Source organism: Melanotaenia boesemani, chromosome 22 (genome assembly GCF_017639745.1).
Source record: "Melanotaenia boesemani isolate fMelBoe1 chromosome 22, fMelBoe1.pri, whole genome shotgun sequence".
Classification (NCBI taxonomy): domain Eukaryota; kingdom Metazoa; phylum Chordata; class Actinopteri; order Atheriniformes; family Melanotaeniidae; genus Melanotaenia; species Melanotaenia boesemani.
Genome location: NC_055703.1, coordinates 13870061 through 13886228, shown reverse-complemented (window position 1 = coordinate 13886228; position 16168 = coordinate 13870061). Strand labels below are relative to the sequence as shown.

The 16168-nt window shown below is 37.4% G+C and overlaps 1 protein-coding gene across 2 annotated transcripts in view; it reads left to right on the top strand.

The window, feature by feature from the left end:
* Positions 1–16168, top strand: part of si:dkey-71h2.2 (low density lipoprotein receptor adapter protein 1) — a 39416-nt gene that overhangs the window by 15031 nt on the left and 8217 nt on the right. For both annotated transcript variants that reach the window (XM_041976458.1, XM_041976459.1), the window contains exons 2-6: positions 6662–6804; positions 8247–8359; positions 14786–14900; positions 15189–15261; positions 15408–15497. In XM_041976458.1, coding sequence (XP_041832392.1) covers positions 6662–6804; positions 8247–8359; positions 14786–14900; positions 15189–15261; positions 15408–15497 — 534 coding nt within the window. The remainder of the gene's footprint in view (positions 1–6661; positions 6805–8246; positions 8360–14785; positions 14901–15188; positions 15262–15407; positions 15498–16168) is intronic.

Here is a 16168-nt window from a genome sequence, read left to right as displayed (position 1 = left end):
CCAGTAGGCAAGAGGGGTTGGCCATCATGGACATGTCGCCAGGCCTTCAAAGAGACAAAGGTGGAAAATGTGATAATCTTTCTGTGTGAACGTCTTTCTGATAGTTAAGGCTGTTGTGGCCTAGATCAGAAATTAGACACAAGACAACAGACATGATCAGAAACCTGAATACTTAAGTAATTGTACATAAATAAGCAGTTTTTCCTTGTTCCGTGTAAATACAATACAGTATCTTTAAAATATTAGGAATCTGGAAAAGAATGAAATTCCTGATATTGTTATATAAAGACACTTAAAGTTGATGTTCTCAGCATTGGAGGACTGGTTTTCACTGTGGTCTTGGCTGAGAGGCACCCAGCGAGTGTCCAAGCCCCTCTAATTAAGTAGTCTTAAAGAACTCATATGAGAGGGAGGGATTTTTTTATTCATTCCCTGCGGTGAGAGCCAAAAGGAAGTGAAGCTGTAGAAGGTGAGAGGTGATTTAAGAAACAGATTTACGAAAGCAGTGAAATGAACTCAAGCTTCAATGGAAAGACTTAGCTTGGTCTTCCCTCTAGGCAGAATTAGAAAATCAGTTTCACCCCCCCCCTCTCCCACACACCAACACCATCCCAGCCCACCATCTTCCATGAATGTTCGGCCTATTTTCCTTGTCAAGGTGGTGTCCTAGATTCAAAGTTCCATCTGATGAGTAAAACAGTAAGGCAGAGAGATTACATCAAGGAGGATGTGGAGGATGGGGGTGTTACTGGGGTCTGAAAAGCAAGCCGACTGTTTCCTTACTTTAACACGGATGCTGGGCTCATTCCACTAAACTCAACTCAAGGCTTTATGGAAAACCTCCAGCTGATTGCTTTATTTACTGACCTATAGGGAATTTTTTTGTGTGTGGAGCAAACACTTGTTCAAACAATCTTTGCATTTTAAATTGTAAACATTGTTTTCCAGCTAATTGTCTGTGCATGTGCCCTCTCTTATTCTATTATGCCTGTGTGTATATCTGTGTGCTTTTATGTTATTAATTAACTGTCAGTCTGGGTGTTCAGCCAGAGAACAATTTAGTTGAGCACAATTTTGACTTCTTTGTGGAAATTCAATTACTGTGTGTGGAGCTCAAAGAGACAGCTGCATGTAGCTGAAGGCGTGCAGAGCACATAGCATAAGAACACTTCCTCAAGTTTTACCAGCTACTGTGAACGACTTCATGTCAGTTGTTCATTTACTGAAGTGTCTCATATCTCATGAAAGTGGTATTCTAACTTTTTTTTGAATACACTTGTGTCTCCATGCAGCAAAATGTCATCAACTTCCTCTGCGGTTTCATTGTAAAGCAATGATTTCTATAGTTTGACCCAACTGGGAGGCCTGTGTGTGAGCATAATGGAATCAGTGCTCTTGCTGCAGTGTGCTGGATATTCAATTGTTGCCAGGCACCAGTTTATTAGAGATGGAAACGCCATCACTGCTCCACCAAAGCCTGGCTCCGTTTCAAATATTATTTTGTGTGATTTTTTTTTTTTTTTTTTTTTTTTAATTCAGTCACCTTGATGAACACTATCTCACTCACACACATTCATGCAAATGTACTCGGATCATGAATGCATTGCTCTAAACACTCTGTAACCCTCTCCCCCTGCCAAAAAAAAAAAAAAGTTCAGATAGTAGAAATATATTCTTCCTTTAGGGTTCTTCTTCAACACGTTAAAATCCAATTAGCCACCCTCCACTTGTTCCTGTCACTCTTATCGGTCCCAGTCCCTCTGTCGACTCATGCAGGATTTATTAAAAATTTAAGCGTTCCTCTTTTAGGAGGGGGTGATATATTGAAAACCCTGCAGCATCAACATAAAGCTATTTAATAATTCATGTGTGTTGCCTAATGAAGACAACACATGGACTGTAAACACTTAAGCTTATAGAGCTGTGACATTTTCACAGAAGCTAATGATGCTGTTTGTGTTTAGACCAGACTTGATGTATTACAGTTTAAAATGAGCCGAATGACTGAAAGCTTGAAAAATGAATGTTTAATTTTTGGGGACTGACTTATCTCTAAGCTACACCACACTTAAAGCTGCCATGTCTGTCAGCCTCTCCTCTATGTGCCCGGTGCAGAACATTTAACATTAAGTCTCAGCTTTCAGACAAAAGGAAAAACATCCTTACTTTGAAGCAACGGTCATCTGTTTGCTTGTAATAGTGACTGTTGCAACAGTAGCAGATTTTATGAGCTGCAGCCAATTCGCTAATTAAAATTCTGTGAAATTTAATTAAAAACTGTTTCCTGTGGATTTGTTTTAAATATGCAAATGGGGTATTTATTAAGAATGCTTGGATTTGTTATTTACTGACACTTATCACCTAACATTGCTTTTAAATAGTTTAATCAATGATTGTCAATCATCACCTTTGGTAATGTTTAATTTCAGCGATGTAATGTATTTAGGAGATCATTAGTTGTATAAAACATTTTTCATTTCTTATAAAATGAAGTGGAAAAGCAAAAACATAACTTAAGGGAAAATAACAGTTAAGTGGATTGAAACCTCTGTTGTTACTTACTATAAATGCACTAAAGTTTTTGTTCTCTATCTAAAACCAAATATGAATCTGTCCTTTGAGAATATAACCATAGCTGATGATGGCACATAAGCTGTTTCTTAAAATACTTTTCACTTCAAAGGAAGATAAAAAAAAATGATTAACCAGCTGTGTCTGCTGTGCAGAACTAAATAAAACCAGAAGAAAAGATTAAAGAAAGTCAATCCAACAGGGAAAATTTGGGTTTATGTTGCCTCAGTAGAATTTGTTGTTCTTACTTGTAGTGTTGCAGTTTTATTATCATTTTTAACATATTCTGTATATTTTATTGTTTTAATCATACATAATATAAAACTCAAAGTTGTTTCCAGAACCAACAGAAGGACAAAATGGAAAGAGTGGAATATGTTTCAAACAAATGTATACTTGGAATACTTTTACTTAATATGATGCTTGATATACACAGTAACAAGAATAGTGCAGACATGCACTGTTTAATCTATTCTTCCCTTTTATACACTTGTGTATCCCCCTAAAAAAACCAAAAGACTTTAGCTCTGAGCTAAGGTAGAGCTCTGTAATTCTGTTTTTTTTATTAATTCAAACCAAAATTTTAAACAAAAAAAGTTTATGGTTTAACAAGTTTAACATTTAATAATAGAAGGATGTGGCAAAAAAAAAAAAAAAAAAAAAAAGCATTACTTTTTCTTAATCTTGATTTCTTTATGTGTGGTTTATGTTCTCATTCTGCTGTTCTCTGTTTACATTAGTTATAATGTCTGGCTGCTGTAGTCACATATTTGGTCTGCAGCTGTTGACTCTGACCTCCCAAAAAGAGAGAGAAGCATCAGAAATATTTCTCTTGTTTGTTGACAGAGCATTAAAAGAAAATAGGTCTAGGTGATGAACTTGGGACTGTGTATGTTTTGCATTTGAATGTACAACTTTCCAGCAAAACACAATATGAGACTCCCGATCAGCATCCATCTGCATTTCCTGCCATATGCTGTTCACCATGCAGCCTAAGCATTCACATTTAATAATATCAAATGTGCTTCCTGGTTTTGAAATGGCCCCCACAGTGTAATTGAAGATTAGTTAATAATTCAGAGTTGTTGGAAGCAGTGTAATGAGGATGCTGTCCGCCTTCACAGCTGCATGGGGTCTGCCAGTGACAGATGGCTCAACCCATGAGAAGAATTTAGCGCCAGTATCAGCCTGTAAAGTGTTGGACATACTGTGTGTCACTGATTTTTTTGTCTCTTTAGTTATTCATGGGCTTATGTGAGCAGGCGTGCATTTATATAGAAAGAGAAAAGAGACATGATGACAATGATTTACTTGTTGGTTTATTATATATTTCTTTGATTCTTTTGAATACTGGAGATTAAAAGATTATAGATCACTTAACTTGAGATGTGGTCTTTTGCACAACTTTGTATGTTTTTCTCTCCCCGCTGCCAATCTGTGTAGTATCCATGCTTTGTTGAGATATTTTCAGCTCTCTGCATGAGTGCAGTACCTCACAGTGGCTACAGTAATCAGCTCCAGGGCAGCTTGGTACTGCTTGTTGGAAGTCGTGTCATCCGCAGGAGGTTGCAGACAATCTGTACAGTCAACACATCATTTTTTAAATCCATGTTTTCCTACACTGTGACTGGAATTCATAATGCAGATATTCTGCCTTCTTAAATGCTTAAAGGTGGCTGATTGTGCAACAGATCTCAGTCGAATATTTGTTACAAAGCTACTAAAGCTTTCAGGAGCGCAGGGACTCCCTGATGGCACGCAACTTGTAAAAGGAGGTTCCATATATATTAGCTTCACTGTGCCATCTCACGTGTCTGTAATAAGTTTGTTAAACAGTCTGTATAGATAATAAAGAAATTTAAACACTAAAGTAATCTGACAGATATTGATATTTTAGGCACTCGGAAAAATCTTTTGGAGATGTATATGAACATGGAAATGCTCTTTCAAAGCAATTGCTAATCGGTTTTAATGCACTTGAGTCATGCATGTTTATGTAGATTATGCTAAACTGATTAATCTGTATATATTCCTTTGTTAATATATGAATAGATGACAAAGATATATTGTACTCTAACATGATCAAGTACATTTCATTAGATATTCAGACTACGACATGTCTAAATGAAGACTTTTCTTTAAAAGCCCATAAATTAGGAGCTCAATCTGATACTTGAGGTTAGTCAGGAAACCCGATTAATTTCTTTTGAATGACCAGTATTGGAGTAAATGGTAAATGGACTGAACCTGTACAACACTTTTCTCAATGTGCTTTAACAGTACGTACACTGCCTAACCATAAACAAAGTCGCCGGCAAGAAAAGGTCACACACTAATATTTCGTTGGGCTGCCTTTGGCTGTAATTATGGCAGCATTTTCTGTGGCATTGTATAAGCTTCTGCAATGTATCAAGTTTTATTTCCATCCAGTGTTGCATTCATTTTTAACCAAGATCTTCACAAAGCCTTTTCCAGCACTTTTCAAAAATTCTCAATGGGGTTTTTGTCTGGACTCTGTGGCAGACAATCTATGTTTGAAAATGATCTCTCCTGCTCCCTGAACAACTCTTTCATAATTTGAGCACAATAAATCCTGACATTTTCATCTTGGAAAATGCCCTCACCACCAGGGAAGGAAAAATCTATTGATGGAATAACCTGTTCTTTCAATATGTTCAGGTATCAGCTGACCTCATTCTTTGGGGGACATAGTGTTGCTGAACCTAAACCTGACCAACTGCAGCAACCCTAGATCATAACACTGCTCCCACAGGCTTGTACAGTAGGTACTGGGCCTCTTCATCTGCCTCTCTTTTTAATCTGACGCTCCCATCATTCATCACTCATGAAACCACATGACCTTCTTCTATTGCTCCAGAGTCCAATCTTAATACTCCGAAGCAAATTGAAGCTTTTTTCTTTAGTTTGTTTCACTGATTAGTGGTTTTCTTAAAGCTACACATCTGTTCAGTGCAAACCCCTTGAGTTGTGCATGTGGAAACGCCCTCACTTTCACTATTAAAAAATCTACTGTTGTTTTTGAATTGATTTCACCTAACGTTTAAGTGATTCCCAATCATGATCATTTAGGATTTTTTTTTTCAACCACATTTCTTGGAATGGTTCCCCTCTATCCTTCCAGTTTTTAATAATGTGTTGGACAGTTCTTAACCCAATTTTAGTAGTTTCTGCAATCTCTTCAGATGTTTTCTCTGCTGCATGCCAATGATTTGACCCTTCTCAAACAGACTAGCATCTTATCCACCGCCACAAGATGTCTTCCAGCATGGTTGTTTAAGTAATGAGAAGCTACTCATTTCATCAGTTGGAGTTCAATAACTTGTTGCCAGCTGAAAGATAATCACCCATGCTTGTACCTATTTGCTTAAATAAATCCAGTGGCATGCCAGGCAGTGTGCTATACATAGCACTTCTATGGATTTTATACTAAGTACTTTCATACTTTGAGAGCATATCATAAAGTATTCATGTGGTTTAATGTTTTACCAAAGGACACTTTGATATATAGTCAAGGGAAGCCAGGAATCGATCGAGTCTCTTACCATCCTTTGGTCAGTAGGTGATCGTTCTTCCTCCTGAGCTACAGCCACCCCACTGAGTACTCCTTACAGGCACACCATGCTGCATTCAAAGTCATTATTAAACAAATTTCTGTTTGATATTATTCTTATTTCATGGTCTTATTTTAGTTTTTTTTATTGTAATTTTACTTCTGCAGTGTTAAAGTAAGTGTAATAACATTTCTCTATTTTATTGACACAAATTTAAATAATATCTTATTCGTAGAATTTTTAAGAGCTTTTCTCTGGAAAAAAAAACATTATAGGAAATTTTACATGGTTATTTGGTTATTTTTTTATATTTTAAGTTTTTTATTTTTATTTTTAGTGTGCAGTCTGCACATGTTCAAGGAAAATTCAGGTATTGGAGTAATACTCAGTCTCAGTCCAAAACTTGCATTTAAGACTATCAGCTCATACTCAGTCTTGATCGGAACATCTCTAGTATATGCCGCTGTTTAGTCTTGTCAGAATATTTAGTTGATTTCTTTGTCATTTTGTCCAATCAGAGTTACCGGAGAACTGGACAGACACAAAGGAGACCCTGCTGGAGGGGATGATGTTCAATGTCAAGTACCTGGGTATGACCATGGTGGGCCAGCCTAAAGGAGAGGACATGGCCTCCGCCGCTATTCGCAGAATTGTTGCCATGGTAGGTTTTTGCTCCCTTTACAACTCAAACAATATTATGTGTTATTTTGTTATAATTTTTGGCTCTATAATATGTCAACCCCACTGTTTGATCAAAGTCAGACATGAATTTGCTGATCTACAACTATGAAAGGTGGCACATTTGCAGACATCAGAACACTCATGATGCTTTTCTAAATACTCAGAACAATAAATTTTGCATTTAAATCAGTCGATTAGCAGACATACATACTGCTATAATTATTCTAATGTTTTATACATATTACTGTTTATTTTATTTACATTTCTGCATGCTATTTCCTTTTGTAAACACACACCTATTCACATGACATTACCAACAATGATGGGGTGTGTTCTGTAAAAGGGCTGTCTTTGCCCAGAGAACAGCTTGGCACTGTTGGTCTAATCATAAACCCCCTGCTTCTCAATTAGAGCCTGAACCGAACTTAATGGCAGGATTAAAATTCCATTGATTTACACCAAGATGAACAGAGAAAATCAGTCCTCTGTCTGTTCCCGTGGAAACCAATCAACCTGAATGGGGGGGGGGTACTGAATACATTTGTGACCATTTTTCATTTGCAACATGCTTCTGACAGACATGATGAGACAAGACGACCGAACACATAGAGAAAAGCTGAACTTGGCATATCTCAAGCTGACAGATTGGTTTTTGCCTGGTGGCATGACACTTGTAACATGACAGCAAAGAACAAAGTTGTTTCTACATGAATGGGCCACAAAACCCTTTCCCTCCCTTTTGAGGTTTACCTTTTCCATATTGCCGGTGGTTAGGTTTACGCAGAATCTACTGATTGTTACCATCTCGAGAGAATTTTGAACCCCGCAGCAAGTTGTGACGTGTTCCTTGTCCTTGAGAAGTCCTAGTTTTTGCTCAAAGAAAGACACCACTGCATTATTGGCTTTCATATTCCCTCTTGAAAAAAAATCTAAGCTCTTACAGTTTGATTATGTAAAAACAGTCGTTTCTGAGATATTTTCCTCCTTCAGCCTGTCATTTACTTGAGTGTGATTCTAAACTGAATACATTTGCAATTTAATTGCATAGCAAAGAGGTCACTGTTATTGTCAACAGGCACTCTCACAAGCTCAGCACTATGACTGTATTTGCTTAAATTCCAGATGGTCCGAAGCAGTAGGGGGGGGTCAGTAGCTGCCAGCCCAACCTCAGGCACTCATTCTGGGCTACACAATGCGGCATTCCTCCCCCCATTCTGTCTCTTTTTATAAATTCCACAGTACATTTCTAGGGCGAAGCAGGCTGCTTGATTTTGCTCAGCAGCATATCCTCAGAGTTTAGGGTTTTTTGGGAATTAATCACAAAAAGGATAATTTTATATTTTTGTCAGGCTGACAGGCAAGCTCTGCATGTACCTGAGGCCATATTTTCTCCATCTGATTTTAATGTGTCTCTTTCCACAGGCCAGAGCAGGTGCTAAGAAGTTTCGAAAAGTAACGCTGACAGTGTCACCCAAAGGCATCATCATCACAGACACAGAGACTGCGGACCTCATAGAAAATGTCTCCATATACAGGTACATTTTAGCCTCACTGTACGGTGTTGAGCTGTTGATCCATCTCAACAGCTTAACAGGTACAGTGCTTAATTATTTCAGTGAGGCTGGGTATTGTAGCTTACCCAAGCGTCTGCATCTTGGTCTTTTGGTAGAATCACAACCTGAATCTAATATTCCCTCAGATTTACTTAAACTAGTTGGCTCTCTTGATTTATTGTGCAGATGATGGATCATAGAATTACAAAACATGATCAAAAGGTTACATGGTAATCCTTTGGAGGTAGAAACCCAAATCTGAATCTTCCTACAGAGTTGGCCGCCCTCCTGAGATCACATGATTATCGTGGCTGCAAACAGAGTTGTCCGGATGCTTCACTGCATAAGAGGACACACTATTAATGATCCCAGATGGTTGTCTGGCACTTGGAATTGTCTTCCTTTAAGCCACAGCATTCATGGATAAACATTACTAAATGACAGCGTATGTTGAACGTTAGTAAATGACTTTTTTTTCACATGTGCGTTTCTAATTACCTTGCGCTGCAACAAATCATGTACGGTCAATTAGGGAAAAATGAAATGCTATAAGTAAAATCTGACAGAAATGTAAGTTAAATGTAGGGGAAAAAAACTTTGAAAAATGATTTCATATATAATAAGACCAGTCTAATTTTGCAAATCTCCAAAAAGGGCAAATCCCAGATCCACAAAGATTGAAATAAAAGGTAATTAATTATAAGTCCATGCCTGTAAAATTTAATCCAAATCAGTTTATAACCTTTTATGCTAACCAAACAAACTGTACTAACCATTTAGATTCCTTAGCATGGAGAAAATGCAGATCCTAGACATGCACAAAACCTTAGTTATACACTGAGGAATGAACTAAGTATGACTTTTGTAAACAGTTATTAATGTTGTCTTTTATATTTAATTGAGAGCACTTGGTGGTTTAAGTCACATTTAATCCTTTACTTGTTTTTATTACTTCATTTCTATAAAGCCAACTCTTTCTCCTTTTTTTAAAACTTTTTTATTTATTATAATTATTTGAACACATACAAGACGAAGCGGTACTCTCAATTCAAGCAACAAATATTTCAGACAGTAAATAATGACAGATGACAAAATAGGTCTGGACTATGCCATAACATAAATATAAACTCAAAAGTGGATGGAGTGGAGTGGAGTACAACTCCTTCTATAACTATTCACAAATATGTCCCTACACGTTGCAGTGATATGTTTCTTGAAATAAAGTACCTCTTTATATGTGCTTACCTTCACATGTTGGTAATCCTTAAAATAAATATTTAAATCAAATAGCTTTATTTTTATATTATTTTATTTAAAAGTAGGCCTTATTCATTTTATTTTATTTTTTGCCCAAATTAAATCAAGCTCAGTGCTGTAATGAGTCTCGTGTTTGGTTAATTTGCTCTGAAACCAGTAATATTAGTGTTAGGGTCAGGAGTGGGCCCGTTACTGCCCACACTGTTTGCCAGTGAACTCCAACATTTCTCAGCACCACCTAAGAAATCAGTGTGGAATGTTTGTGGATTGTTATGTCTGGCTGAGTTCTGCTGTCTCTAGATCATGCCCTGCAGCACATTTTGGCTATTATGGTGTAAACATCAGTGGCTGGACTGTGATTAGAGAAGCAGCTATGATAAAGAAACAGAAAGTGTGCATGTAGAGGTCTGCCTGCTCGCCTCATCCACCTTATCAGCTGTAACAGACCATAGCCCTGGGGTACCAGCTCTGTCCTTGATCTCCTTCCTTTATCTACATGTCTCCCCCTTCTCTCCTTTCCCTTTTCTTTGTACTGTTTAGAAAGATGCTTTTTTTCCTTCTCATATCATCATAGCTCTGAAAGGAAAACCAATAACTAATTGCTCACTTTGAAACTCACACTTCAAGTCTTTGCTGGCACTTCAGGGTAATGATACAGGGGAGGGACCACACATAGTTCTTGGGTCAAAGAGGATAGATATATCCCCTTTATGAAGATCCCCACCCCCACCTCGCTGAAACCCTCTGACTGCCTGTCTTGTATTTTATTTTTTGCACATAATCCATTTGTGGGCAAAGACAGCAAGTGGAGGGTAAAAGAAGACGAGTGCAGAGATAAGAAAGAGGATCAAATCAGGGCTGTTTATTATGTATGACAACCAAAGGAGAAAATACTCGGATACACAATATGTTTGTGTGCATTTGCAGATGCATCCATTGCATTGATGACTCCATGAGAATGCAACTTACACATTTAACATGTATGTAAATTTGTGTGTTTGTAGAGTTAATTGTGTATTCCCTCTTTCTGGGAGCTGGGCTGATTTCCTTAGGGGAAGCTTAGCAGGGGGGTGGAAAACAGACATCAAGGCATTGTGCATGGCATTGGAAATAAGAACCCCGCACCCATGGCTCTCCCTGCACATCCATCCACACTCGCCCAACCATAAACAGTGCAGCTTCAACTCTTTTATGTGACATTTAAGGGCAGGTGTGATATTTTATTCAGCAGCTTTGACAGTGAGATAATAGCGGAACATGTTAATAGTGCTTCTAATTTGGTGCATGAAACACTAAGACCTATGATATTAGTTTGATCTTTCAATGTGAGCAAGTCTGCTGTATGTTCAACTGGAAGCTGTGCTGATATCTCAATTGTGCACTTTTGCTTTTCAGTCCTCACAGTTTAAAAGACACTAAAGTTTAAGGTATACATGGTTGTATTTTCTTGTTTAAGTCAGAAGATAAATAATCAGTGTTTTTTGTTCCTGGACCATATACAGTTGTAAATAAAGACATTTGTGTTTGATTAATACATCCACTTATATGAGTAGTTGACTTTTTTTGCAATTGTGTAGAATCCAGATCTAAATCCACACATTGTACAATACAGTCCTTAGACGGTGATGCAGACAGTGATTCTCTCAGTGAGAGGAATATTGTGAGGGTGTTCAGTCTCCATCTGGGCTTGTGTTACCGATTCATATTCTCACAAGAGCTCGCGGTGACTAAACAGCATATCAATCAGCAAAACATGAGGGTCAGAAACAGAGCTGGAAGGATGACTGACACCCCACCTGGTAATGGTGCCCGTTACTCTGACATGCTGTTAGAAGTGTCTGAAGTGTCTGTGGGAGCTCTGAAGCGAGGATGCAGGATCATGAACATTCATGACAGTATTTGGAAATTTGATGTTTCTTTGACTGTTTTCCATTTACTATTTAGCAGAAATGTTTCAATTGCACTTATTTTAGACTGAAAGCAGAACAGAAGTGGTTGATTTTCCTGTTAAACAGCAGAATTGTTTTATTCCCTTTATCCTAAAAGTTTGAGGCTTTGATGTTTGAAATTCTTTTGAGGCTTTGTTCTGTAAATATTTAAATATTTCCAATGATATTCAGTCTCTGCCTCACGAGTACCGGTGCTCGACACAGTGAGGAGATCAAAGGCTTACAGTCCAGAGAGCCCCTTTGGAGATGTGATGGAGACTGACAGCTCAGCTTCTGTTGTTCAAGCTCAGTGTGATACTGTCAATTTTTTTTTCTTTTTTTTTGTTCTTATTTTAAGCTGAAGGCCTTAACTGTGAGTATGGCCTACTGTGTTGTCACATCTCTGCCAGTTATTGAAATTGTTATTGTCCCTGTCTTATGATTGATATACAGTACATAAATAGATTTTAATTGTAAGAACCTGAGTATCTCCACCAAATAAAATAAATTATTTCAATTATATTCTTTCTAATGACATCTTTTTGATAGCAGATTCACTTTGAGACATACAATGACCCAATTTTCCAAGTAGCTCAATCAAATATTATTTTATGCACAGTTTACTCTGATTCACACAGTAATTTGGGGGTGCTGCCTAATCATATGTGCACTTTATGTGCACTGACCTATTTGCTCATTTTGCTTACAGCATATAGAATTATTCATGGAAAACAACAAATTGTCAAAAACGTACACGTTGAAAAGGATTGAAAGGATTTATAAAACTAACAATCTCAAGATACATTTTCACTGCATTAAAAAAGGTTAAATTTAGCTTGCTGGCTTTCTCCCTTTCCTTCACCTTTACCTCTATCAGTGAACAGACATGTCACCACAATAATGTAAAAAGATGGTGCTGTTCTGTGTCCTACAGGCTGTGTTTTTGATAATAAAGACTGAGATAATCAGGATTGCTTACTACTTCTGATCAGATCAGATCAGCCCCACACAGCAGGACAAATAAGATTTTTTAATGACAGGTTTAAAAAGAAAAAGGAAAAATCTGCTAAAACCATCTCTTTTTGTCTGCGACTTATTGCAGTTTCATAGCCTACATGTGAGTTGTGTCCTTTTTTTGTTGCCCAGACTGCAGCATCCTCAGTAAAAATTAAATTAATTATTGTATTCCTATTGAATGTGAGCCACAATGGAGCCAATTTTAACCTGTGCCCACAGGTTCTACTGCAGTCATTAGATGCAATCATCGTAGGGTGTTTTCTGTAAAGTTTTTCAGGTGTAGCAGCTTGTAGTTTGGTTTTTCTGTTTGGGTTTTGATTGTTCAGTTGTTGCTGTCTATCTTTTGTATCTCTGTCTTCTGCTCTGTCCTTTTCTGTTCTTTTTCCCTCTTCTTTTGTCTCCCTTGTCAGGTCCAGGGTTAATATATTATTCAACAAAAGACAAAAAAACAGAAAAATATGTCTCAAGGAAAGCTTTATCATTAGGGATGCACGGTATTGGTTTTTTTGCCTGATATCTGATATGCCAATATTTTACAACTCATATGGCTGATAATTTCATAGGAAGTCAGAAAACTAAGCTCAAAAAGTTGATAATTAACTTTATATTGAGCGCTTATTTCACTCACATCCGGCTTGTTTTCTAGTCTTAAATAGGTCAAACGTCTCAGCTCATTTTTATGCAATCACAGTCCAAATATAAGTTAGAACACAGCAAGAGCAGGGTGTCCTGGGCATTGCTATGTGGGTCATGCATCAGTATATCAAGCCAGAAAACAATCTTAGAAGGGGATGTGATTGCTGGTGATTTCATGCTTGTTAGTTAGTCTAATAAATTGCTTCATTTTAGCACCCTTCCTTTGCCCTTTGATGTGGAGCTGCAAATGAGTGTCAGATGTCCACAAGTCCCTACTGCTTACAGTTTACAAGTTACTATAATGATGGCAGATTATACAGTGATCCACACAGTGCTGAATACACTCATGTGGTGTCTTTCTGCAGCAGCAATTAGGATGATGATATCGCTATCACAGACTTAAGATACGTTGTAAGAAAATCTTGAGCTCATACATTTTACTTTTGCACCTGCCATGCTGAGAGGAAAACATGCTATCATCCTTCTGCTGCTTACAACAAAGGCTGCATTTGGTAAAAAGGTCAAGTGCATCACTTACTGTGGCTCATTAACACATATATTTAAAGTAAGAAACATTACATACACTGCTGGTTGGTATAAAAACCTCAGACAGACATGAATCCATTGGTTATGTGTCTCAGTAAACTCATAATAGCTGCTGTGGGTGAGAAAAACTATCTGAAGGACTCTGCTGCAATCGGTTTTTGATAACCTGTGAAATATATAGTTGTGATTGGATTTCCAGACAATTGGATTTTTTTGAAAAGCATAAATTCGGTCCAGGAGAAATTTGGTGTGACTGCAGGGAATGAGGTTTCAAGTGCAACACAGTCACAGTGATGATCATTTTTAAATCTGAGTATTTCTATTTCCCTCTGACAGCAGAAATTTAGGTGCTTCAGCCAAATTTACCTCCAAAGAGGGATCTTTTTTGGTTGATAAGGGAATGCAATACATTATGTAACTGTTCAGGAGTTGCTTCTGAAGAAATCTCACACAGTTTCATCTGCGTCTATAATAATAGTTGTTTTAAAAGACACAAAAACTGCCTCATGCTAATGAAAGCTGCAAACTTCTCATTCAGCTTTATCCCCTACCCAACACTGTAAAGGTTGTCATTATGTATGTAATGACACCTGTGTTTTGTCTAACACACATGGTTAATCTAACACACTCTATTTTATGTGTCTTTGCTGCTCACTGGTTTCCTTCACCACTATTCCCAGCTGTGGGGCTTCATCAGTATAATATTCATGACCATGCTCTCACGCTGTGATTGGTGTGCTTATGCATATGCAATAGACTCGGCACAGTAGCAAAGTTATAACCTCATTTGACATGTATGCACTGTAGGCTACCTTGATGTATGAGGATTCATTAACAGTGTAAGCTAGCAGCTAGTGTTGTTCTTTGTTCTGTTTATGTAATACTTGATTCAATTCAATAAATTGGTTTGCAGCAGCTGATCATTTGTCATGGTTAACGGACATATATTGGGTTACCTGATATTGTTGTTTGGGGGAATAACATATCCTTTTTCTCTTTTATTCTTTTGTGTCTTCCCTCCCAGAATCTCCTACTGCACAGCAGATAAAACTCAGGATAAGGTCTTTGCATATGTTTCTCAGAGTCAGTTCAATGAGACTCTTGAGTGTCATGCGTTTCTCTGCCAAAAAAGGAAAATTGTAAGTGTGCAACACCTGAATCCACACCTCTATACGTATATATCTAATTAGTTTGATAGATGTATTCAGTGTGCATGCTGTGTTTGTTTGTATCTGCATGATAAACTTTAGAAATCAGGATGCTTTGATTTGTGAAGGTATGTGGCTCCATCTTGTGGCTCTTTTATTACAAACATCTTACAGCTTTTCTTGTATGTATACTTAAAAAAATAAAATAAAATAAATAAATATATATATAACAGAAAAATGATTAATTCATGATGTTTGATTCTCTTTTCCCAAATCCAGGCTCAGGCTGTGACATTAACAGTAGCACAGGCCTTTAAAATAGCCCTGGATCTTTGGGAGATAGCTCAGGAAGGTAGGTCTACCAAACACAAAGAATTTATGTAAGCAGTTCCTTTATTACAAGAATTCCTGATGGTTTTCAAGCCCAGTTGGTGAGAAAATCAATACATTTTCCTTTTTCTTCAGGTTGGGTTTTGAGAATGTTGCCTTTGTTCACAGACAAAAGCAAGAAGGCCAGGACCTGCTGTTCCCGTGCAGCCAGTGACAGGGGGCAGATGGAGTCAGCAGAGACACAGTGTGTTCCAGCAAGTAAGATAATTGTATTTTGTCCTCATCTATAGCGTGTCCCCGGACTTCAAACCGGAATCCACAGCAACAACCAAGAACATGATTTCACCAGTGACAGGCACAACCTTGAACAGAGTTGAACACAGCAGAACAAGTTACTGCTGCAGGGTGACTGACTGGTTACAAGTCAGCTAAGATCATTTTTTTTTTTTTAATTCAACAGGTTAAATTAACTGGCAGCTTGCTTTTAACAAACAAGTGTTTTTATGTGTAAACTACAGCGTTTTCATTTAATCTTAAGGTTCCGAGGCTTTCTCATCTATAACAGATGACAAAGAATGAGATGGAGAAATGGAGTGAAAGATAATTTTACCACACTGACTAGTTTTCCAGAAAGAAATCTGTCTGAGCATAACAAGATTATTTGATTTATTATTGAAAAAAATTATACATACATACATGATACATAAAGGTTCTTCAGCCAGCTGCATTTTAGGAAGTTAATCAGTTTAACAGTGCATCTTGTTTTCAGCTTTTTCCCACTTTTTCTTAAGCAAAAACTGATTATAAACCTGCAGCACAGAAAGTTAGATCAGTTTCAGCTACTGTTTTTTTGTTTTTTTTGCTCTTTGTTTTCGCCGATACCACAACTATTTCCAAAGCACATATCTGAACACTGAACCTGTATATGG